Consider the following 13390-nt stretch of genomic DNA (forward strand, 5'->3'; position numbering starts at 1 on the left):
GACGTAGAGGGAGTGTACCTGCAAAATGTACTCTGATGATAAAGTCAGGTGTCGGTTTAGGTAATAAATGCTATTAAATATTTGAAAGTCAACCCTTTAACTATATCTCTTATTTTCATTTTATAAGCACTATTATGGGCTAATAGACTTTATAAATTGGCCTTGATTTTGGTTCTCTAATTAAGTAAATAATTATCTGATTATTTTTCTTAATTAGTTTAATTATTTTTTAATCTGACTGAGAGAGTTCTCATCCTATTGATGCTAAAGGGTTATTTAGATTCTTTTTTTTTATTGACACCGAATGATGTCCTATCCAATACACAAGATAAAGTGAAGTGAATCTAAAATGTGTTTCAAATCTTATTTGATAATTTACAAGTTGAACGTTAATATTACTGTCTTGGTTAAAACATTATGCTGTAACATTTAAAAGATTAAGTACTTTTCTAAATTAAAATAGAGGTTAATGAAAGTGGATTTAGTTAATAAAGATTGAATTTATATTTTTAAGAACACCGAGTTCAAATTTTAATATTTGATGTAGAAATTTTGTTGGCATATTATTAAATTTATAAGCACTCTTTGAGTGGTAAGATATGTCTTGACTCTAATAATTTCTCAATTCATTTAAACTTTACAATTAAACAAATATGTTAAACTAAAAAAAATAATCTAAAATTGCAACATTAAAAATTAATTTAGTTTTAATATAAATCAAGTTAATAATTTTAACCCTAAAAAGTGTCAGGCTTCAGGTACAACATTGCAATGCATGTCAAATTAGCAAGTATTAATTATATATAGAATTAAAAGATATAATAGATATTACTTACACATGTCAAATTAACGGGAAAACAGAAAAAATATAAAGAATTATTTTCACAATTTATATATAAATATATGTATTATTATAGTCACTATTATTTTGCAAATGCCTAACGAAACAAGTTGAAGAGTGAGGGCGTCTTCCAAATAACTGACTTCTTCCAGTGAGTCCTGACCAAATGGTCCACCGCGAAAAACAGCTCATTCATGACCCTCAATAATTTCATTGACAAACTTTGATTGATGAATATTTTAATAGTATTAATATATGTTTTTACTATTTTTATATTTTATATGATATTACATCATTTATTAGTTTATTATTTTTATGTTTTGTTTTCAAGATATAGAAAACGAAACGGATGTTTAGAAATGAATGTCGTGCGAGAAAAAATATCATTTTTTCAAAGTAATAAATATTAAATATACTTGTGTAAACTTGTTCACTGTAACATAGGTTAAGATTGTAGAAAGCTTTAAATGTTTGAACTTCACTAAAATTTGTATAGGATAAAAACTTTATTTAATTATCTATTTTTTTTAAAAATTAAAAATTATATATTAATTAAGATTAAAATCTGTCATGTGCTGAACACATGGCATTATTGAGTTTAAATTTTATTAGTAAACACACTCAATTTCTATATCTTTTAAAATCCGCATAATAATTACTATCATGGCTATTACCACTATCTTTGTAATTGCTGTCATCAATCAACTACTAAATTAACTTTGATTTTTATTAATCAATGTTAAGAATCAAAAGTTTGAAGGAATAAATAATTTTTTTTTAAATTTAAAAGTTATATAATATTTGTAAAATCAAATAAAAAATTATTAAGTTTATATTAATTTATTTTTTCATAACTTCAATTTTAAAAATTATAAAATGTTATTTAAAAATATAAATTATCTTCTCCTATTTGTTCTAAAATCAACCTCGTAAATATATCCTAAAAGCTTATTTAATTAAAGCTAAGTAAGGATTAAAGTGATTAAAAAAATTATTTTTAGGTTATTCATACCGGCGAGCTATAAGATCTGAGATTCTTTCTTATTTGATCAATTTTCAAAATTTATTTTCACTCTATTTAGAATATCTTAATGTAAAGTGGATTTTTAAATAAGCTTGTAGACCAAACCTTTAAAATTTAACTTAAATTAAATAAATAGATTAAACCTATACGTTAAATAAAAAGTTAAAAAACCTATATATTAAAAATTAAGTTTAGATTTTAAAAAAAGTTATTAAAACTAAAATATAGAAAGAATTACTCTAAATACAAGTGTTTCTTTTGCTATCTTAATTTTCCTAAAATACTATTTCCATAAAATTAATTATTTATCTTTCAAAATATGAAATGAACTCATCCAAACATACTTTTGGCATTACTAAACTTTCATGATTTGAAAATATTATATACTCAAATATGAAATTTTTAAAAAATTAAACAAATATAAATTATTAGTAATTTTTTTATAAATTTAATTAATTTAAAAAATCATCATTATAATAACAACTTTTAAGATTTCATATTCTTATAATTTTTTCTTAAGATTTCATATTTTAGTATATATCATTTGCAAATACGAGATTAAAGTTGTCATCCCCAGGCAGTATTATTGATTTAGTCAATTATTGACCAGAAGAGTACGTTGCGAAGGGGACCCAGTTTGGGATCCACCCATTTCACGTGATAGTTCATTTGCAATGGCTGTAGCCACGAAAAATATTATTTTAGTTAAAACTAAAGAAAACGATTTATTTTTCTTGTAGCAACAAAAATTCTCAGCTATATATATGGGTTGTGGTATGAACGTGGATCAAAAGCATAGAAAGACAGAAGCAAAAGAGTGAGAGAGTGAGAGAGTGAGGGAGATAGAAAGAAACAAGAATGGAAGTAGCACAGGTGTTGCATATGAATGGTGGCATTGGAGAAGCAAGCTATGCCAACAACTCCTTAGTTCAGGTATAATTACAACTTTGACCAGTGCCGTCTACCTCGCTACTTTTTTTTTCCTTTTTAAAATATTAATTAAAATTTACTAAAAGTTAACAGATATTTCATTACCTAATTCATTAAGTGATAAAACTTAGTTAAAAGTTGACACGATAATGCCACGTGGAAATGAACTAAAATCAGTGCATAATGATTCTATTTATGGGTCATTGGTTATACAGCAAAAGGTGCTTCTTTTGGCAAAGCCCATTAGAGAGGAAGCAATAACCAGCCTCTACTACAACACACTTCCAAGAAGCTTAGGAATTGCAGACTTGGGTTGTTCTTCAGGACCCAACACCCTGTTTGTTGTGTCTGAAATAATAAAGACTGTGGAGAAGCTTTGCCGTCAACTTAACCAAAAATCTCCCGAATACAAAGTCTTTCTTAATGATCTTCCCGGGAATGACTTCAATAACATCTTCAAGTCCCTTGACAGCTTCAAAGATAAACTATGTCGTGAAATGGAAACTGCCATTGGTCCATGCTACTTCTCTGGAGTTCCTGCTTCTTTCTATGGCAGGGCTTTTCCTAATAGAAGTCTGCATTTTGTGCATTCCTCTTACAGCCTCCAGTGGCTATCTAAGGTAAATATATTCAAATTTCATTATTTCAACAATTAAAAATTAATCATATATATATATTTATATTTAAGAATACACCAAAAACTAAATAGACAACTAAAGTTGTTTCTCAATCATAAAACAAAAAAATCATTTCCATTATATTAATAAAAAATTTAAAAATATGTATGAAACATTTTTCGTTTCTCTTCAAATAACTTTTTTTTTTCCATTTATATACTTAAAAAGTGGCGACATCATTTTGTAAAACAGGGTCAGCAGTAATTTTGTATCAGACGATATTATGCTTTATTAATATGGACATATAGATTAATGAAAATAAATAAATGTTGTTTATTGTGATCAATAGGTTCCGGAGGGTGTAGAGAACAACAGGGGGAACATTTACATCGGCAGAACAAGCCCTCCAAATGTTCTAAAAGCATACTACGAACAATTTCAAAGAGATTTCTCTCTTTTTCTCAAGTGCCGTGCAGAGGAGCTAGTTGAAGGTGGTAGCATGGTTCTCACATTTTTGGGAAGAAGAAGCGATGATCCATGCAGTAAGGATGGTTGCTACATTTGGGAGCTTATGGCTACTGCTCTTAATGATATGGTCTTCGAGGTAGACATCCCAAATAATTTGTGTTATAGACTTATAGTTCTATATGGATCCAAATTCCCAGAACATGAAAAAATAACTCAACCATCACGCAATTTTGAACTTAATTAATTACATTTTTTTTAAAAGAGATATCAAGAACACGTAATATACTTTAATGTATTGAATTTTTTTGAAAAAGTTTATTATATATAAATTTTTATTTTGTATTCTTGAATATACGTTAATAAACTAATCCTGTTTGACTATAATAAACAAAATATTAGGAGAAATAAAGTAGGAAACATGGGGGATCACTGCTTTTCATTTTATCTTTTTTTTGAGTGAATTAGAAAGAAAAAACACAAAAGAATGATCCCAGAAAAGGAAATTAACAAGTACGGGCTCATTGATGGAGGGAAAGCATCACAATGGTTTCATCACCTCACTACTTGTTAATTTGTTCGTGCAATGATAGCCTACCCAACAAAACACCCGATGATTGAGGAATAACATCTTGAAATTCTCATAGCAACTGGCCAATGTCGGCAATAATATTCGCAAATTTATTAGAAAGAAAATATCTGAAACAAGGGTACGTGCATGGTGGACCACTGCTTTTCAGGTTGCTTACGTTTCAGGAGCAGAAACCATAAACTAAAGTACAACATTTAGCTGTAATATTTTATTTTATTTTTCACTGCTACTTCGCTTATGAAAATTATAATTTTATCTTAATAATTAGTATAATAGAAATCGATATTAATGATGGATACTCTTTTATAAGATAAAATTTTAAATTTAATTAAATAATAACATGAAATATATGTATAATACTGTCCTTAATTTTATATAAAAATAATAATACTCATTCGTCATTTTTTAAAATCCTGACCAACTATTAGCCATTAATTTGATCTGATAAAGTCAGATATATATTATTATTTAACATTAAATATTAAATTTTTTTATATATTTTATAAATAATTTTTGTAAAAAACTTTAGTGATTTTTATGATAAAACAATTTCCAAATTTTATAAAATAATTGTTATTTTATATTTACTCCTTAGTTTGTATTCAATTTTGTTGTATAAATTTAATTTTTAGGTCAGTGACAATTATAAATTGCAAGTAGCGATTAGTCTTGACTCATTTCTACTTAAGGATATTTAGTGATTTTTGAGCTTAAACAAAATAAAAAGAATTGTGCAATTTAATTAAAGATAGCTTATAAAATAGATTAGAAGAATTTTTTATTTTTACCCTTTAAATGTCAGTGATTTAACCTTTTGTAACCTCACAGAATTGTGTCTTTCGATTTATCCCCAGGAAAATCTCATTTAATATTTAATATTCTTTATTTTTTCTCTCATTGATTTTTGAAACATAAATAAATTTGGAAGATTATATTATAACCTCTTTACTGTTTGATGACAGAATACACAGAAAAGAAATGTACTACATGTATAAACTTTTTACTTGATCAAATTGGCAAGATATGTATGAATATTTTTACTATATGCTGCAGGGAATCATAAAGGAAGAGCAAATTGATACATTTAACATCCCTCAATACACTCCATCTCCAACCGAAGTGAAATCGGAGGTTCTTAAAGAAGGATCATTCACTCTGAATCGTCTAGAGGTGTCTGAAGTGAATTGGAACGCTTTTGATGACTGCTGGAACGCTCAAGAATATGAATCTAAAAAGTCTGAATCACTTAGTGATGGTGGGTACAATGTGGCACAGTGCATGAGGGCTGTGGCTGAACCTTTACTAATTAGCCATTTTGGTGAAGCTATCATTGAAGAGGTTTTCAGTCGCTACCAACAAATCTTGGCTGATCGTATGTCCAAGGAAAAAACTGAGTTCATCAATGTTACCATATTATTGACTAGAAAAGCATGAGCAGTTAAGAACTTTGCATCTTTGGCTTCTGAAGGGATTATCGTGTAGTCGTTGTTGCTTTTTGTTTATTTTTCTTGCAATCAAGTGGTAAAACGTTGTTGCTGTATGTTCTCGATTTTCGAATGTGTAATAAAATTAGTTATGTGGGGATTGTGGTAAATGGTATATTATATTCCATATTAAGTTGTTCACCTGGTTAAAATTTTGATCCCTCTTGAATTTGATGATAATTAGTTTTTGATTGACCAGATATATCTGATTGAAAATTTCAAACTTCATAAAGTTATTTTTTTATTGCTCCCCCCCCCCCCCACAAATATTTATCCACTTAATAATTAAATTACGTAACGCGATTGTTATGTATATTGAATTTTAAATGCTTTCGACATTAATAGAAATGTAATCAAATAATAAATATTTATTTATATTTTAAATGGTATAATGTTCGTTAAAAACAAAATAATAAGAATTAATTTTTAATTTAACAATTGAATTAATAAAATGTATTTTTAATTAAAAAATATTATTAATTTGTCATTTTACCGACTTTTATTCCTAATGTCAATTGATTCTATCAAGTGTATGTGCATATAACAATCCACTGAAAAATTACTGGACATTTTATGATAGAAGTAATTATTTTTACTATACAATTATGAAAATTACTAAGTTTATAAGGGTCTTAAATTTTATGATTCTAACACGTATGAAAGAGACTTACCTAGATCTATGTTCGTAAGTTTTTTTGTCAGTTTCTGAGCTTTTTTCACTTTTTTATTCTTCTGATGGGGCAGAAAAATATACGAATGTGTGATTTGATTTCCTGTCCATATCTTTTATGGAACAAACTTTTGAGTTTCTAAAGAAGAAGGGTGGAATTTCAAATTTAAAAAGGCTTAGACGCGGCACTACGTTGTCCGGAGGGTAACAATACTTTCGTCTCAAATGAAGAAAAAAAATTCAGATGTATACACTTAGATTCTATAGTTTCATTTTAAATTGAGATGAATTTAACGACGTGTTAATTTTTTACAATTTTGTCTCTGTTTTATATAAAATTAATAATACATATATTTTTTAAATAAAATAATTAAATAAAAAATAAAAAAATAATTTTATTTAATTTAAATATAAAATATCTGTTTAGATTATAAAAATTTACTTCAAACAAAAAATAAGTTTATTTTTAATCTTATTTTAGTAATTACATTTTAAAAAACATTATTTAAATCATTAAGCGGCATCGTTCTACCACAAGACCGTTCTTCCATATACGACACAACTTCCGTAAATTTGATCTCGCCCCGAAATGATTCGGGCGAACCACCGATCTAGTCAAAATCTCTTTCTTACCTTTGAGATAAATCTTCAATACATATACACGTAGAACAAGTTTAACAAGTTAGTTAACTAACAAACTAAATAGTTTCTAACATTTATTGATAATGAAAAATAAATATTAACTAAATTAACTAATTTTTAATTTTATAAAACTTCCCCTTAAGTTGGAACAAAAATATAATGATACTAAGCTTGAAAATTAAAATCTAGAGTGCTTTTATAGCAATTAGTTTAGTAAGAAAATCTATACATTGATGTGTTGATCTAATTGGTACTAAGTGAATAGATCTACCATTTACTTTCTCACAAATGAAGTGACAATTAATTCAATGTGTTTAAAAGTAGCAATTCATACACATGCCTCTTTCTATTATTTTATATCCTTCAATAATACATGACATTGCCAATTGCCTCAAAATGCTCTCTAAAGCCACCTTTCATGTCATTATTTTCTTTATCATTTTAACATAAACTATGCATTGAAAATGGGTTTACAAGACCAAGAGACATGCAAATGATAGCATAAAAAGATATAAAGTGAAGTTAGTCACTAAAGGTTATACTTAATTAGAGGATATTGATACTTTGACACTTATTCTTCCGTGGCTAAGTTGACTATAGTAAGAGTTAGAAGAACTCTGGCTATCAAAAAGGGTTGATTCCTACATCAATTAGATATCGATAATGTCTTTTTTTTTGTAAGGATCTCTATGTAAAGTGTACATGTCTCTTCCACCAGGCCTATACTGTGATGACCCCTCCAAGATTAGCAAAATGTATAAGTCGTTATATAACTTAAAGCAAGTAAATCCAAAGTGGTGATCAAAGTTGTTAGTTGTCCTGGTTTCACTTAATTTTATTCAATCATCTATAGATCACTCACTTTTTGTCCAAGAAACTTCTACTTCTTTTACTACCTTATTAATTTAAATTGATTATATTATTTTAGTCGAAGACAAATCTGATTAGATCTAACATGTTAAGTCTTTTTTAAGTGACTAGTTCAAAATAAAAGATCTTGGCCCTTTAAGAGCTTTTTAGGGCTTGAAATTACTCATTCCATGTCTGGGATCATGCTTAATAAAAAAACAAATACACCTTGAAATTGTTGGAAGAAACCTATCACCTTGGCTCTAAGCCAATTGATACTCTTTTCAACCATGCAATCAAACTAACTTCCGCAAACGACAAGCTTTGTTTTGATGCACTTGCTTACAAAAGATTAGTTGGTCAACTCTTGTATTTAACTACTCCAAGACCTTATATTCTTATTTTGTCCAACAACCTAGTGAGGACATGTCTTAGCTTATGGAATCCTATTTTCAGGTTATTACTCATGTTCTTAAATACCTCAGGTTTCCATTAAAAAAAAGTTATTTGTTTTTTCTAGCAATTCTGCTCTTAAATTTTTTGGTTTTGTAGACTCAAATTAGGCATGTTGTTTGGATTCAAGAAAGTCCATCATTGGCTAATGTGTGCTAATTGAATCCTCGCTTATATCTTAGAAATCTAAGAAGTAGAGCACTATCTCTAAGTTCTCCTTTGAGGCTGAATATAGGGTCCTTGTTAGCCATACTTGTGAACCTCAATGGTTACAGTACTTGTTGCAAGACTTTCATATCCCCCTCTCAACCTACTTCAATTTTCTATGATAGCAATTCAACCATATACTTGGTTCATAATCTCTTCATTCCGTGCACCCACGAAGCATATTAAAATAAATTATCATGTTATTTGTGAAAACATCAAGTCTAAACTAGTCTATTTATTGACACTTTCTTCTTCATCTAAACTTGTGGATGCTTTTACCAATTCTTTACCCTCTTCTTCCTTCTATTCTATCTTAATCAAGTGAGGTCTTAATGTTATATACATCATCTAACATGAGGGAGAGGCCTTAGTACCACTATATTAATGTTATTTTTTTTTCCTTTTTATGCTTTATGTTTTATGTATTCTGTTAGTTTTTTAGTACGTATGCTGATAAGTTTATATTTTGAATAGGTTTTTATAATAATTAACTTGTTATTTGTTGTAGTTAAGCATGTCTGATGATACAATAGACTCATGGACATTTTGAACCCAAACCTAAGAAAAAAAACGTCAATCTATATAAAGCACGCCCAAATCTTGAGCAACCAACACACCCATGCTAAAAGACAAAGCATAGTCGTGAATATTGGCTAGCACGTCCATATTTAAAGTTGATGCATGGTCATGCATAACCAAAGCATGACTGTGCTTGTTGTTTGTTATAACAAATTGAGGACGTTTCTTTTTAGATTTGTGTATTCAAATTTGAAATTTAAAAAGAGATTAGATCTACTAGCAAGAGATATCTATGAGAGGTAAACCTTAACTCCTGTTTAAAGGCCTCAAGGGTAACAACGAGGGGCATCCAAAATTTTACTCACACCTTTGAAAATGCTTGGAGTCATTGAGAGCGAAGGTCACTAGCAAAGATAAATAAAGCTTCTTCAGAGTCTAAGCAAGTGATCGGAAACGTGTTCGAGGGACATGAACTTTTATGATGATCTTCTTTGGGGAATCTTTCTAGTTTGTATTTTTCTTTCATGTTTATAGATTTTATTACCTTTGTTTTGGTTATTTATTTTAGGATAATTAACTAAACTCATAGTTAGGGTTATGGTAAATCCTTTACATGAATTTGTGTGACCTTTCTATTTAATAATAAATTCAATTTTCATTTGTACTTGATCTATATTCTAGTGCGCATATTTGTATATTAGGAATTGACCACTTCTAGCATGTCATAGTTATTTACACAGTAGACAATCATAATACATGTGGTTAATAGACTTATAGAATAAAACGAGACAAGAATTAGGTAGACCAAATTTAACTATTCTCTTCCAAGCGTTATTTAATTAACAAGCTCATTTAATAAATTCAATTTTCATTTGTACTTGATCTATATTCTTGTGTGCATATTTGTATGTTAAGAATTGACCACTTCTAGCATGTTGTAGTTATTTACATAGTAGGTAATCATACTACATTTGGTTAATAGACTCAGAATAAAACGAGACAAGAATTAGGTAGACCAAATTTAACTATTCTCTTCCAAGCGTTATTTAATTAACAAGCTCATAGGCACTTCATGCTTTCTTATCTTTTTGCCTTGCATGATTATTGAGAGTAATAATTTGAAGAAAAAACTATTAACATTGCATGACTATTAGATGTTAATAAAATTTGTATAGATGATTGACAATGATAAGGAAATAAGAATTAGAATTAAGTTAAAAAAAATATAAAAATGTGTAAAGTTGAACTCTTAAGCCTTAAGTTCTCTTTCAATAAGTAATCAAAAGTGTGCTTCTTTGCTGTTTTTAATTTGTTTAATTAGTTCATTTACTTTCCAACGTATCTCTTAAATTTAAATGATTAAATCACAGTTTTCTTAGTATTTAAAAATAATTATTGTAAGACGATAATTTGAAAACTTAATTTAACTGTTTTGTTAATTTTTTACGAATACACTTACCCACAAACATTTGCGAATTCTATTACAAGTTTAGCAAGTCCTTTTTTCAGCCAATTGTTATAACTACCTACAACTCAATAAATAGATTTTCTAGTGCTATATATATATTAGACTCTTCTTATAAGCAAATGATCAAAATGAGTAATGAATGATTAATTTTAGTCTCGTTTGAGTCCTCTAAAATAATTGTCTCCTCATTACCTCAATACTAAGATAATTTCTGTTAAAAAAATATTTACTATAAATTTAATTGCTTAACCTTAAGAACTGACGAGCTTTACATTTCTCATAATTTTATTACACATTTAACATATATTAAAAACTAAAACCACTATTCAAGATACAACACAATACTCTTTTTTCTTCTCTCCTCAGCATAACATGTTAGATAATTGCGATATTAAAAAAAAACAAACTACTACATCAAGTACAACAACCCTTTCGAGAAAACATAGATTCACGCTTCTTGCTCACGCTTTTCTAGTCAAGAGTATTGTAACATTGACGAATTCAGTTTTCTCCTTGGACATACGATCATCCAAGATTTTTTGGTAGCGCCTAAAAACCTCTTCAATTATAGCTTCACCAAAGTGGCTAACCAGCATAGGCTCTGCCACAGCCCTCATGCACTGTGCCATGTTGTATGCACTGTCATCAAATGATTCAGACTTTTCGAAGTCAAATTCAAAAGCATTCCAGTTAACTTCAGACAATTCCAACCGATTGATGGTGAATGATCCTTCTTTAAGAACCTCCAATTTTACTTCAAATGGGGATGGAGCATACTGAGGGATGTTAAAAGTATCCACTTGCTCTTCCTTTATCGTTCCCTGCATCATACAAGACAACGATTCATACTCATCTTGCTAAATTCCAAAAGATAAATACTGATTTTTATGCTATTATCAAATTATAGGTAGTTATGTGATTAAAAATTGTATATTTTTATAATTATTATTTACAATATTATATTTAAGATGCTTTTTTTTTAAAATTTTTTAGTAATGTAAATTTTCATATTAACCATGTATTAAAATTAAACTCTCTAAGAATTTATCTGAAATACATGGAAAAATATTTTCCGGTCTTATCAAATCATAAATTATCATGTAATTGAAAATTATTAACTGGTATAATAATTATTTCGAAAGACATTTAAAGTGAAATTTTTAACACATTATGGTTGAGTTAGTTTTTCAATTCTGTCCTTAACACTATGTAACTCAAATGTATACCTGTAGGACCATGTCATTAAGAGCCGTAGCCATAAGTTCCCAAATGGAGCAAGCCTCCTTACTGCATGGATCGATGCTGCTTCTTCCCAACATTGTTAGAACCATGCAACCTCCTTCAACTAATTCCTCCGCACGACACTTGAGAAAATCAGAGAAATCTCTTTGAAATTGTTCATAGTATGCGTTAGGGACGTTTGAGGGGCTTGTGCTGCTTATGTAAATGTTGCCCTTATTGTTATTTACACCCTTTGGAACCTATTTATCATCATAAGCAACAATTATTTTTATACTGGTTAAATGGTAAATTAAAAATACATCAAATTCAAGGGTTTGGTAAAAAAAATGTTATTTGAATCACTAAAAATTGATAATACATATGACGTTATATATTATTTTTTCTAATATTCACTTTCTGTTTTCAAGCATGTAAGAGGAATGATATTTTTTCTTGCAATTACCTTAGATAGCCACTGGAGGCTGTAAGAAGAATGCACAAAATGCAAACTTCGATCAGGAAAAACTCTGCCATAGAAAGAACCTGGGACTCCAAAGAAATAGCATGGACCAACGGCAGTTTTTATTTCACGACGTAGTTTATCTTTGTAGCTGCCAAGGGACTTAAAGATGCTATTGAAGTCATTTCCGGGAAGATCATTAAGAAAGACTTTGTATTCGGGAGATTTTTGGTTAAGTTGTCGGCAAAGCTTCTCCACAGTCTTTATTATTTCAGACACAACAAACAGGGTGTTGGGTCCTGAAGAACAACCCAAATCTGCAATTCCCAAGCTTCTTGGAAGTGTGTTGTGATAGAGGCTGGTTATTGCTTCCTCTCTGATGGATTTTGTCAAATGAAGCACCTTTTGCTGTATACGCAATGATATTAGTATGCATGATTTTAACAAAGCAGTACGTTAATTTTGGCGTGGTAATATTAATGGCGTTTTGTTTTGTCAACAACTAATGACATTTATATAGCCTTAACTTGTTAGTTTAATTCATGAGGCGTTTGAATAGGGACAGGTGGGAGATGATACAGAATGAACAGGGCAAAACAGAGTAATGGTTAATACCTGAATATAGCAATTGTTTGCATAACTTGCTTCTCCAACGCCTCCCTTCATGTGCAGCACCTTAACTACTTCCATTCTTGTCTCTTGTTTTACTCTCTCTGTTTCTATGCTTTCGATCGTGGCTCACATCCATTGTCCATATATAGATGTGAAAGCTGTAGGAAAGAAAAAAAAAACGTTTTTATATCCTTAAATTTTAACACTGTTCACGAGAATCATCTTTTGTATTTCTCTGAGCTGCGCGCTGCCATTTGTTTCCTTGTCAATATTAAAATAATAAATTTTTATAAAAAATATTTACTTTATTTAAAATATAAACAAATCAAAAAATAT

The 13390-nt window shown here is 29.0% G+C and overlaps 2 protein-coding genes across 2 annotated transcripts; one reads left to right on the forward strand and one right to left on the reverse strand.

The window, feature by feature from the left end:
* Positions 1 to 2662: 2662 nt before the first annotated feature.
* Positions 2663 to 5920, forward strand: LOC113859162 (salicylate carboxymethyltransferase-like). The gene is made up of 4 exons (XM_027491979.1): positions 2663 to 2798; positions 3011 to 3415; positions 3762 to 4016; positions 5523 to 5920. The coding sequence occupies exons 1-4, from the start codon at positions 2724 to 2726 to the stop codon at positions 5901 to 5903; spliced, it is 1116 nt and encodes a 371-aa protein (XP_027347780.1). The 5' UTR covers positions 2663 to 2723; the 3' UTR covers positions 5904 to 5920.
* Positions 5921 to 11222: 5302 nt separating this feature from the next.
* LOC113860073 (salicylate carboxymethyltransferase-like) lies at positions 11223 to 13141 on the reverse strand. Its single transcript, XM_027492698.1, has 4 exons — positions 13058 to 13141; positions 12446 to 12850; positions 11988 to 12242; positions 11223 to 11582 (listed from the first exon to the last, which is right to left on the reverse strand). The coding sequence occupies exons 1-4, from the start codon at positions 13130 to 13132 to the stop codon at positions 11223 to 11225; spliced, it is 1095 nt and encodes a 364-aa protein (XP_027348499.1). The 5' UTR covers positions 13133 to 13141.
* Between the last annotated feature and the right edge of the window lie 249 nt (positions 13142 to 13390).

The sequence above is a fragment of the Abrus precatorius genome, unplaced genomic scaffold (genome assembly GCF_003935025.1).
Source record: "Abrus precatorius isolate BTA unplaced genomic scaffold, Abrus_2018 Scaffold2, whole genome shotgun sequence".
Classification (NCBI taxonomy): Eukaryota; Viridiplantae; Streptophyta; class Magnoliopsida; order Fabales; family Fabaceae; genus Abrus; species Abrus precatorius.